A 12,859-nucleotide genomic window follows, 5' to 3' on the forward strand; every position below is an offset into this window, starting at 1 on the left:
GAATGTTAGGGTTAGGGGTTAGGATTTGGGGGATTTTGGCTGGTTTGCGGGGTGATCGAAGAGGAAAGGAGAGGTGATCGGGGAAGCACCGGCATCGGCGCTCGTCGTGGTGGAAGCGGGCTATTGCTGGTGGTCGTGGTGACAGTAGGATGTGTGTGGAGTTGCAGGGAAGAGGAAGCAGGGAGGTTGGTGGAGTGTGTGAAGTGCGCAAGGAAGGGGAAGTGGAGAGGTGGGCAAGGAGGCGGCAAAACGGAGGTGGGGGAAGGGGAGGTGGGCAAGGAGGCTGTCAGCGTCTGGTTGCTGGTGGTCGTGGTGGTCTGGTTGTAGAGAGGGAAGGGGAAGGAGGGAGGAGAGAGAAGGTACTTTTTTAATTTAATTTATTTTATTATTTTCTTTTAACTTTATTTATTTATTTTAGTTTTAATTTTTTTAAGCGAATCATACGCTGACACGTGTCTAGGTAACCTGCTACATCAAGTTAGATGACCGGTTGGATTCAATAGAATTTAATACCCCCTAAAGTTGGGAGTGACGAGGAATAATCCAAAGTAGGGATTAATTTAGGCGGACGAGGCAAAGTTCAGATTAATGGGAGCAGTTTTTCCTAGTTATTTTAATCATATCTATAATCTAGTTACTATATAATTTAGATTATATTAATTAATTAGGAATAGGAAGACTTGTTTCCCTGTGGATCGACCCTTCTTCCCTACCTGCATAGTTAGAGGATTTAGGAATTATTTTTGATAAGGTAATATGACTTTATCCTGTCAACTATGAGGAAAAAATAAAATACTACCACGAAGAAGACTAATACAACAACCACTACTACGACTCAATTGTTTACCGCGGTACCTGAATTTTGTATCCAATATCCGAGAGCTAAAAACACCGATCGACCACTACTAGCGGCGAGATTGTCGACGAAGCAAATCGAGACCATATAGAACGTATCTCTGAGCAAGTATCAAATGAAAGACCCAAACATTACAGATCCGTAAAAAGAGGAGAGATAAGATTGTAACCAAGAGGGAAATTTGATTTATCTAACGAAAAGTAACTATGGGTCTACTTCCATTAACGCCTTCATGCCAACCCCTGCCTACGCATCAATTATTGGTGCAACAACAGTTAGTTAGGAATATATAGCAAAAGACGCATGTACCCTTCATATATCATTTGAAAGTCCAAAATACCCCCAGATAAACGAAATTCGTTAATCTAGGGAATGAAACGGGTAGCGCTCCATAATTTTAGGCAATTTAATCGGTTTTAACTTAATTATTCATTAGTGATAAGTGTGGTAGTTGGGGTATTAAAATAAGATATATAGTGGAGTTTATACATTTTTGAAAAATAAAATAGAGGACTTTATTATTATTATTATTATTATTATTATTATTATTATTATTATTATTATTATTATTATTATTATTATTATTAACAGAACTTTATACTTTATTGAAAAGTAAGGAATGGGAGAGGGGAAAAAAATGAAAATAAAAATAAAAATTATACGAGTAGTAGATTTAGGCCGAGACCATAAGAAGAGATAAAAATAATCTAAGCCCTTAGATCTTGTTAATCGGACAACTCACATGCTTTCTGTGTCATTGATGACATTTTTGTAATATTTTAACTTTATACAGTAGTTTCCAATTTCATTTCTCAAAAGTAAATGAAAATTCAGTAAAAGTAAATGAAATCAGTCTTAAAGTAAATGAAATTAGTCTTAAAATAAATGAAATTGCCTTTAAAAAATGGAAAAAAGTTTGTAAACAGTGAAATTACGAGAATGCTATTAATGAGAGCGGGTGCAATGTGAACCATTAAATGGAGTGCGATCAATGGTTGATATTAGTTTCTAAATTATTCACATTGGTTCTCACATGATCTCAGTTTTATATATATATATATATATATATATATATATATATATATATATATATATATATATGTGTGTGTGTGTGTGTGTGTGTGTGTGTGTGTGTGTGTGTGTGTGTGTGTGTTTGATTGGAAGGAGAGAAAAATAGTTATGCAAGTGAAGTTAGTGGGAAAGAGAGTTAATAAAATATTAGCGAGTCCTTACCAAATTAAAAAGTGTGTAATAGTTATTAAACATATGTAAAAGAAAGTGCTGCGATTATTATAAAACAGAGGGAGATTAAAGTATGCTTCATTCGTTTTTTATACACTATTCACGTGTTTTACTTTAATTAACTTTGATGAGTTAAATTTATCTGTGAAATCTTGTTATATTCGTCTCGATTTATACTATTTTAATTTAAACTGTTTATAATTTTCACATATTGGTAATTAATGACAATGATTGCAATCATGTATCGACAAACGAGAAAAGAAAGTGTTGCAATTATAAAGAAACTGAGGAATTAGCTATTTGCCAAAATTGGAAATATACGAGTAACACTTTAAAAACAATCGCATTTAGTAATTGTAACACTTATAAAAACGGATAAAGTATTCCAGACCGCTGCATACGTGGGCTTTCTTTTGGGACGGAGCCCACCACGAATCTAAACAAGCAATCAGTAAGCAACTTTAATGCACTTTTTCGCCTTTAAATAAGTGGTGGAAGTCCAAAGTAGAAAATGGAAAAAATAGCAATCTACCATAAGAAAGCCGCCCAGCATCAATCCAAAATCCCATCTACTTGAGCAACAAAGATGGAAATATTTAATGTCATTATCAATTACGGTTAGTAGTCAACTTGAACAACTATTCTTTTTCTTTCCAAGATTATACAATGACTGAGAATAGGGCACGTATTTCAACACTTCTAAATTACTCAGGTGGGCGCTACCCTTCTTTTAAAGCTCATCAAGTCATCATTCATCTCCCTCCTCCCGTTTTCTTTCCCGTCTCATTTAAAACGGAACTGAATTAAATTGATTGGAGCTGAACTGAACTGACTGAATTAAATTGATTGGAGTTGAATTGAACTAAAATTAAGTAAATGTGAATAGGTCCTTAGATATGTGAATTGAATCGTTCACATGCTTCTTGTGTTATTAATGCTATTTCGTAATATTTTAACTTTATAAAATAGTTTCAGTTTCACTTAACAAGTGATCAACGACTGAGATTAGGGATTACTTTGTCAGAGTCATAGTCGTTACTCGGTCATTTTTGTAGAGGATACTTTATTTTTTTTACAAGCGGATACATGCTATTAATTTAGTATTAATATATCTTTTTTTTTCATAATATCAACTAAACCATTGTTTATATAAGTGCTTCATTTTTTGAGTTTTACATGATTCACATAATCAACTTTTGACCAATGTTAGTAATTACGAGTAATACATAATACATAAGAAAACATATAATCATGTCAATACTTTGCAAATGTTTCATTCATAGTACAATATATTTTTATCTAAGTACAAACTTTTTATTATATATATTTAATTTTAATTAAAGATGTAAATCATGTAATTGATCAAAGTTCTACATTGGCACATTCAAACAGTTAAAAAAGGACACTTAAAAATGCAAAGATTTTTTCCCCCAATACTTCATATATTAATAATTAAACTTATACATTGACATGTGCTGATTTGCATAACCAAATTTTGTTAATTATAAAAATAAAAAAAATAAAAAAACCAAAATCTTCACCACAAATTCTTGATTTAGGCAAATTTGTATTAACTTATTATAACACGGTTAACGTCACCCTAAAAGCATTTTATTGTTACCCTAATATACTACAAAAGTTACCAAGTTCCTAACATAAATTTTGCTTTTTAAAAATACTTACAATGTACTATTAGATTAATGGTTTTAGCTTTCATATCATATATTCATTAGAAAATTACACATTGAAACACAATCAAACTCATTACAAGTTAAAAGATACCTTTAAAGCATCTTCACAAAAAAAAAAAAAAAAAAAAAAGTTACCCTTAAAGCAACTAAAGCTAATAATATTAAGGAAAATTTGTCAAGAATATAACGACCTTTTAGCGGTCTTCCATAAATATAACGAACTTTGGATTATCCCGTAATATTATGACCTTTGACCCTGATCTTCCATAAATAGGACAAAAAACCGGTAACCTTTTTAAAAGGTTACCCAAGACACGTGTTGCATTGTGATAGGTTAGAAATATTAATTTGATTTTATATTTTTCTTTTTCAAGAAACTGATTTTTAATTAAGAAAATACACAAATAAAAAAAAGAAAGAAAAATGTAAAACCCACCCTGTTCTTCCCCAACCATTCCAGCAGCACAATGGGTTTTCCGACAGCCACCTTCCAACTAGCCTCGACGACCGGCGACCACCCCATGCCCTTCACTTTCCTTTTCCGACCACGTCACCCCATTCCCCTCTCCTTTTCGACCAGCCTACTCCATTCCCCTCCCAAATTCGAACTATGGCAGCCCTCACCTTTTCCCTTTCATTTTCGAATCCCTGAGTTTATATTCTCATCGGTTCTGAAATTCTGGCCAACCCCTAAACAGGAAACCCGCCCACTTCACCTAAATCCCACCGCTATTAAAATCGACTTCCGACCACTTCATCTAAAATTCTACCCAACCCTTTCATTTTCGACCCTGACACTATATACTTGCTTGCATCAATGGATAGAGGACGGAGAAGCGAGAATTACGGTGGGGGTTTCACGGGGGTGGGTGGGGCTCGCGGCCATGGTGGGTTTCATAGGGGTGGTGGTTGTAGGGTGTTTCACGGGGGTATGGGGGCAGGGGGTGCTAAGGGAATTTTTTAAAATTAATTTTTTTTTTAATTATTCAAATCAACATTTTATATTAAAATCATTTATTAAAATAAAACAAATTGTAAAATTAAACAAAAGAGTATATGGCCAATTAAAAAGTGACACGTGTCACACTTAACCCTTTTAACAGGTCCACCAACCGGTTACGTTCTATTTATGGAAGATCAGGGTCAAAGGTCGTAATATTCCGGGATAATCCAAAGGTCGTTATATTTATGGAAGACTGCTGAAAGGTCGTAATATTCCTGACAATTTTTCCTAATATTAAATTGTTAAAGCTACCGTTAAATTGGCAATTTTACAATAATTTAACGTAAACTCGCCTAATATTATACAATTTAATTGTCTTAAATTACTCCTTTCATGTTTTAATAAATGAAACGCTTTCCTTTTGCGGTCGTGTTTAAATAATTGAAACATCTTTTCTTTTGCGATCGTGTTTAAATAAATGAAACATTTCCTTTTCAGTAACTTATTTCTATTTTTTTTTAAAAAGAATAATATTCTCATTACTTTTTGATACTCTATTTACTATCAATCAATATATATTATTAAAACTCATGGCAAGACATGCTACTTTGCCATATGTCATCAGTTTTGCCATTTGTCATATGATGTGACGCCATATTATATTAGTCCATTAATATTGAAAAACTCTAGGCATTAATCCCCATGTACTAATATTTAGTTTCATTGGAAAATTCTTCATATGTGTAACATCCTATTATAGAGTAAAAGATTTGATTTATATACTACAATCGTTTTTTTTATGCAAATATATATTACAATTGTAATTATAGAGTAATATTTTTTTTTGTGCATTATGGAATAATATATATATTGACATCAAATTTATACAGATTTGATTTATCAATTTTTTTTCAAACCCAACAAATTGACTTATCATTTACTCTATATTTATTAATGCAATAGTGCGGTTAAAAGTAATAAATTTATAATGACCCGGGGCATCGCCCGGGCCAATAGCTAGTTAATTCCCACAAAATCCTTTACTTTCTTCTCTATTCTTAAATTTATTTTGTTAAAGTCAAAACGTTTTATTTATTCAAATTTAAATACGAGATACTATTCTCCTCTAAAAAAAAAAACAAAATACTAGACAGTGGGGGTAAGGAACCCCACCACCAATGAGCCTGGCTTGGTGACACTATGCCGATTATGGGGTATAGAATCGGGTTGAATTATATGCGGTTCCGAATAATGTAATATTATTAACAGTCAATATATAAAAATAATACTCAACAAAGTTGAACAAGAAGTAGAAGAAAATGCACCCCATATTCATATTCATATTCTGAAGCCTGGCAATTTGATTCAATTCAATCTCTCTCTTTCTCACTCCAAACATTCTCAATTCTCTTCAGGTTCGTCAATTTACCCATTTTTCTCATTAATTGCCGATAATTCTATTTTTATTCAATATATTTGTTGTTAAAGTTGACTGCATAATTTTTCTTTTTTATATTCTAATTTTCTTCCTACTAAATCTTCAATCCCCTCTTTCTCTCCATTCTTAATTTTTAAATTTGCTGAATTCTTCTTTTTTGGGGTTTTAAATTTGACTTTGCTGGTGTTTTTTTTTTTTTTTTTTTTTTTTTCGTTTTTAGTGCTCCTAGGGAATAAAATTAATTTAATACGGAATTTGTTGATGTTAGACGTTTCACACAAAAATTGCTTGAAAAAATAGAAGGGTTAATGTGTTGATTCTTAAGCAAGACATGCAGGACATGCATAAGGAATGAATAATAAAAGTTCCCCAATTATGCATTAAAGTATGTATTTATTGACTTTACACTCTTGTTTATAAACTTCTGAAATCAATTATGTTGTTTAATTGTGGGTTTGTACTTTGCAGGGAGTAAAAATGGCAGCAATAAGTAGACATGTACTCTTTGAGAAACCCCTATTCGAAGGAAAATCATTCAACAATCATACTTGGAGGGTTTCTCGAATCACATTCTCGGGATCCGCAAGATCAGAGCTTTCATGGTACTATCTTGTTGCTGTTGTTAAATTCGATGTTGATCAATTTAGCATACATGAATTGTAAACCGTTGGGATGAATCAAATAAATCAATTAGCGGTTTTATTGAAGTCATTGGGTTCAATGTTATATCATTAAGCATTTTAATATTCATGTGTGTGAGATTGATCAATAGTGAATTTTAACATGGATATTGTCGGGTTGACAGTATGTATTTGTTGCTTGTTTGATGTAGTGGTTGGTGCTCAGATTGTACAAATTCTTCTCTTGCTTGTGGTTTATATCATTTCATTTATCTGGGTTGTTCTAATGCTTTACAAGCTTTGTTGTCACCTTGTATGAAACAGTTTGAACTTGTTTGAAGCTTGTATTCTTTTTTCATGGACATTGTGATCTAGGTTTACTTTTAAGTTATCAGTGAAATCGTCGTCTCTTACTGTTTGAGACATTAAATTATTATGAAAAAAGGTAAAGAATGATTGTGAGATCATCTTATACAATATTTTTGTCGTATTCTAGATTTTTTGTAGATCCCGTAACAGCATTCATACACTGTTAAGAACGACACCATTAACACCATACAATATTTTTTATTATTTATGGATCAAGGCTATAGTAAATGCCTTTTCTGGCATCGTATAGGAGTTCACAGTTCGTGTTGCTCTTTCATTTGCATCTCTATATATTGTCACCAAAAACGCTAAATGCTAATAGCTTTAGTTAGTAAGACTGGATATTCCCCTTATCTGTATATTTGTTCCACTTTCAAGAATAAGAAAAGCCTCTGATTTATTCTTAATGCCTATGGAATTCTTGATATCTCCAGGTCTTGTGCAGTCTCGGGATCCAGATTGTTTCACCCTCATCAGAATGCTGCATTCACTAAATTGGGAAAGCAGAGGAAAACTCTAGCAGCAATAACTGCGTCCTTGAGTAATAGGACCTCAATGTATTTTGATTTTGCAGTGATTGGAAGTGGGGTTGCTGGCCTTCGGTATGCTCTTGAGGTTGCGAAGCATGGAACTGTTGCTGTGATAACCAAGGCTGAACCTCATGAGAGCAATACAAACTATGCTCAAGGTGGTGTTAGTGCAGTGCTATCTCCTTCAGATTCTGTAGAAAGTCACATGCAAGATACCATTATTGCGGGAGCTCATCTATGTGACGAGGAGACCGTCAGGGTAAGTTTAACACATTCCTTGTTAGTACTAATTGGTGATTATCCATGTGGAGACTGTCACAATAAATTTGAGTGACACAGGGCCATTATTTATGCCTGCTGATATTTTTTTTTTTGTTGTTGCCTTTTTACTGTTTTTGCATCTTTCTGAATGTCTTAACATGTATCATGTGTGTCAGTATAGAGATTGTTGTGTTTGGGGAGGGGGGGGGGGGGGGGGGAGGGGGCGAAGATAAAGAATTATCTTTTAACCGACTTATGAAAGACACATTCTACTCCTTTTGTCATCATCATTCAAGTTTTGCATTGATACCCCAAGTTGTAAGATTTTCTTATTGATTGTGGTTAATTGTATTTGCAAAATTAACATTACCATTTACTATGAATTTTTTCCTTTCTTGGGGCATCCAATTGAGTACATTATGTGATATGCTATCCACATGTTTTCCAAATTTGTGCTTGGTGTGCTGCTCAAAATTTTGGAGATGTAGTTTGCAGGCCTTGTTATAGATGATGAAGCAGTATTTAGCTAGCAAAAATTGTTTCCATTACGGAATTATCACAGAATTATGCTAACATTGTGGGAATTCTGTAGGAAGCTCTTCCATCATGTGTTTGAAACAATTGCAGAGGATACTCACAATTTATTCTGATTTTTAAAAATATGAGCCATTTTAGTTCACAGCTTCACAGACGTTATCTTTTAAAAAGTAGTAGTATGTTCAAGGTACCTGCTATGACCATATAAAGCCTTTTTAGTTCACAGCTTCACAGACGCCATTGCCTTTCAAGGTCAACATAACCAAATAGATCAAACATAATCAGCAGGTCACGTGATTTACCTCTTAGTAATTACTCCCTCCGTCCCTTAATACAAAGCCTCATTTTCTTTTTGGGTAAACCAAAATACAATGTCTCTTTCTATTCAAAGGTTGTATTTTTTGACATTATTACCCTCTTTTTGATGAGTTGTCATTTTTTTCCTTTACTTTTTTCTGCTTTTAACATCAATTTCCAACACTTTCTCTTTCTATCTCTTCATTTATTCCTTACTACTTTTTCTTTGTCTCTATCTCTCTCTAACCCCACATGCACATATGTACTTTTAATCATTAGTTTTAAAGAATTTACAACTTTCTTAATTCCCACGCAAAAACCAAAAGAGTCTTTGTAGTAAGGGACGGAGGAAGTACTAATTAGTCAATCACTTTAGCTGACCGTGGATCAAGGATAGAGTTTAAAGGAGCCAACAGTGAAAGGAGATAAAAATGGTGAACTTGGGCGCAGAGCAGTTGCTATCTATTTTTTCTCCATGTGTATCGCCTTTCATGGCCCATTATATTTTCAAATTTTTGGCATTAAAGTCGTTGGCTGTAAACAATATATATGTATTGTGTCAGTTCAATAGTTGAATATCTACCATAAATTTCTGGCTCTCTTTTATTTTCAGCTTGTTGGAATCAAACTGTTCATATGAAGTCATTTTATTTTAAATTGGTACCGACAGCTTTTCTTAAACTGAAGTATCACAAGAACCTTGGAGGTAGAATATTGTTCTAGTAGTGTCCTCCTGATTGGCATGTATATTTAGGGACATGAAAAGTCTTTTGCCATCTTTTGATCTTTTGCTTACAGTTGTATTATTGCCTCAACAATATTACCTGTGAAGGCTGTAGTTCATAATGTCATTTTAAAAAGTTCCTGCAGATGCTCACATATTTTCTAATATTTATGATCATCGTGAAGCCATTAAATAGCCCATAGTTCATATCAATGTTTTTATCTTCTTGTTGCAGACAAAACATTTTTTCTTCCTTGTCTGGAATGGATTAACTAGTAATTTTCTATAGTTTCTGATACTATGAACTCTTTAAGGTCATTATTGAGCTTATGCTGAATTTGTTTGGTTTTGTTCAGGTTGTATGCACTGAAGGCCCAGAAAGAATTAGAGAACTGATTGCAATGGGAGCATCCTTTGATCATGGCGATGATGGAAATTTGCACCTAGCTAGGGAGGGTGGGCATTCCCATCGCAGAATTGTTCATGCGGCTGATATGACTGGAAGGGAGATAGAGAGGGCACTATTAGAAGCAGCTGTCAGGGACCCTAACATCTTCTTGCTTCAACACCATTATGCTATCGATCTATTGACTTCCCAGGTTAAATTCTGCATTTGTCTTTCCGTTGACTACCCTTTATTGGTTTAGCATCTTATTCTTAGATGAAAGAACCATAAGAAGTCATATTAAATTGGATTGTTCTTTATTACACTACCTGTCTCTTGGCTCATAATGATTGCATTCTTTGAATCTATGTGATCCATTTACTTAATCTGATGATATTAATTACCTAAAATTGCAAATTTTTTGGCTAAAATTGTGGTAATTTTGGTGTACATAGTTGCACTTTTCACTAAGGTGTTTAATAGTAATGCACTTACAGGTCGTTTCAGAAAGGAATTAAGGATGAAAGTGAACTGTTGGTGGTTTGGAGTTTTATATACATTTGCGCACATTGTTACACAGACATACAATGGAACTTCCACCCTCCGCCCCGCTCATCCCCACCCTCCACCCCCAACATGCACAAACAAATAAGAAAAATTTCTATTTAAGCAGGCTAGAACTGATAGAGTTGCAAACTTTATGTGGGGCATAACTTTTAGTTTAGTTTTTCACCATTGAGTGTCGTTGCTTGTTAACTTTATAAAAGATTAAAAGGTGTTATGCACAACAGTCTTGTGAAAAGCTAAAACCATGCTTCCTTTGAATAGTCAAAAGTGTAGTATAATATACTACGTATTCTTAACAAAAGCACTTATATAGAATATAAAATGAAGTAATTGTCTGAAATTAGACTAATGAGTAGCTGTTCTTTCAGGATGGTTCCAACACTGCTTGTCATGGTGTTGACACTTTAAATACTGAAACACTGGAGGTAACTGAAAATTAATATGCTCACTTTTTGTATTGTGTGAAGAGTAGTTCATCCTTGTTACTAATTATCCTTTACCAATAACAGGTGGTGCGATTTCTATCAAAAGTGACTTTACTTGCATCTGGTGGTGCTGGTCATATCTACCCAACTACGACAAATCCTCTGGTATTAGTTGCTTTACATTTATATTCTTTAGAAGGGAATCCGTTTTTATTTCTTTTGTATTAGAAACCAAGTAGTTCAATATATATATGCTTCTAGGAAGGCATAGTCTCTTTTACTGCTTGTGTTGTGATATGAGATACTTGATCTTATCTTATAGACGATTTCTTTCATTTGACTAAGGGATGAAAATAAATGTAGGTAGCAACTGGAGACGGAGTTGCTATGGCCCATCGAGCCCAAGCCGTAATCGCAAATATGGAGTAAGAAATTCTGATGTCGCTTCCACTTTTTGACATTGAATATATTATCTAGTTATACTAATTTGTAGTTATTTTTTATTTCCCCCAAGGTTTGTTCAGTTTCACCCAACAGCCTTAGCAGATGAAGGCCTTCCTGTATCACCGGTGAAGGCCCGAGAAAATGCGTTTCTCATAACAGAAGCTGTGAGGGGAGATGGAGGGATCCTTTACAATTTAGACATGGAAAGATTTATGCCTCTGTATGACGAGAGAATGGAGCTTGCACCCAGAGATGTGGTTGCAAGAAGTATAGATGATCAATTGAAAAAGCGAAATGAGAAATATGTTCTCCTCGACATTAGTCACAAACCACAAGATGAGATCCTATCTCATTTTCCTAACATTGCAGCTGAATGTCTCAAGTTTGGCCTTGACATAACACGACACCCAATCCCTGTGGTCCCTGCTGCTCATTACATGTGTGGAGGAGTTCGAGCTGGGCTCCACGGGGAAACAAATGTGACAGGCCTCTACGTTGCAGGAGAGGTTGCTTGCACAGGCTTGCATGGAGCTAATCGGCTCGCAAGTAATTCATTACTTGAAGCCTTAGTTTTTGCAAGAAGAGCTGTGCAGCCTGCAATAGACCATATGTGTAACTCAAAACTCAATTTAAATGCTTCTGATAGGTGGGCGAAACCAATGGTAGCTGCATCACTTGGTGATGATGTACTTGGAAAACTCATAACTAAGACAAAAGAAATAAGGAAAGAACTACAAGCCGTTATGTGGACATATGTTGGAATTGTAAGGTCCACAGCTAGACTAACGACTGCAGAGCAGAAAATCGCCAGGTTGGAAGTTAAATGGGAGGAATACTTGTTTCAACATGGATGGAAGCCAACAATGGTTGGACTTGAAGCTTGTGAAATGAGGAACCTCTTTTGTTGTGCCAAGTTGGTAGTCAGCAGTGCTTTATCAAGAACTGAGAGCCGTGGCCTTCACTATACCACTGATTTCCCTCATCTAGTGGAAAGCAAACGGCTCCCAACCATTATTTGGCCTTCCTCACATATCAACAATACATGGAGTTCGAGGCAACTTCATCAGCAGTCAATCTGCCTATAGTATTAACTCTTATGGCTCATTTGGTAATTTTGTGATAATTAGGTGATAATTGATGATGAGCTTATATGTAATTTTGTGAGGCACTGCCGAATCTAATATTTTTTTTATAAGTGAGTTCAAATCAAATGTAAATAAATTCATTTATATAAAATATTAAAAAAAACATAAATACACTTTTCTAATGACTTATAAAATAAAAATAATTTAGTACGAAATAAAAATATATTTCGTTAAGAAAATTATTACACTGTTTTTGACGAAAGTATATTGGCATGATTATACACAGTATATACAATGTTTTTATTAATATATAGGAAAAATTGTCCGTAATAATCCGACCTTTGTATCATCTGTCCAAAATAATCCCATCATTATTGTCAATTTTCTTAAAATGGTCCCAAGTGACTTGTATCCGGTGAATATGTAGTTTTTGTTTGAGTTTAAT

At 34.2% G+C, this 12,859-nt stretch overlaps 1 protein-coding gene across 3 annotated transcripts; it reads left to right on the forward strand.

Annotated features, from left to right (window-relative positions):
* The first annotated feature begins 5,607 nt into the window (after positions 1-5,607).
* Positions 5,608-12,577, forward strand: LOC110700051 (L-aspartate oxidase, chloroplastic-like). Of its 3 annotated transcripts, none has more exons than XM_021877545.1 (9): positions 5,608-6,147; positions 6,496-6,555; positions 6,639-6,772; positions 7,594-7,948; positions 9,865-10,107; positions 10,829-10,885; positions 10,970-11,050; positions 11,249-11,310; positions 11,400-12,577. In XM_021877545.1, the coding sequence occupies exons 3-9, from the start codon at positions 6,648-6,650 to the stop codon at positions 12,412-12,414; spliced, it is 1,938 nt and encodes a 645-aa protein (XP_021733237.1). In that variant the 5' UTR covers positions 5,608-6,147; positions 6,496-6,555; positions 6,639-6,647; the 3' UTR covers positions 12,415-12,577. The 3 variants fall into 3 exon arrangements, with proteins under 3 accessions (XP_021733237.1, XP_021733238.1, XP_021733236.1); XM_021877546.1 differs by having other exon boundaries at positions 6,500-6,555; XM_021877544.1 differs by lacking the exon at positions 6,496-6,555 and having other exon boundaries at positions 5,610-6,147.
* The last annotated feature ends 282 nt before the right edge of the window (positions 12,578-12,859 follow it).

This window comes from Chenopodium quinoa, unplaced genomic scaffold (assembly GCF_001683475.1).
Source record: "Chenopodium quinoa cultivar QQ74 unplaced genomic scaffold, ASM168347v1, whole genome shotgun sequence".
Lineage (NCBI taxonomy): Eukaryota > Viridiplantae > Streptophyta > Magnoliopsida > Caryophyllales > Amaranthaceae > Chenopodium > Chenopodium quinoa.

Coding starts and splice junctions, on each gene's coding strand:
- LOC110700051 (XM_021877545.1), top strand. CDS start 6,648: ATGGCAGCAATAAGTAGACATGTACTCTTTGAGAAACCCCTATTCGAA. Junction 6,773..7,593: donor GCAAGATCAGAGCTTTCATG/GTACTATCTTGT, acceptor TGATATCTCCAG/GTCTTGTGCAGTCTCGGGAT. Junction 11,311..11,399: donor GCCGTAATCGCAAATATGGA/GTAAGAAATTCT, acceptor ATTTCCCCCAAG/GTTTGTTCAGTTTCACCCAA.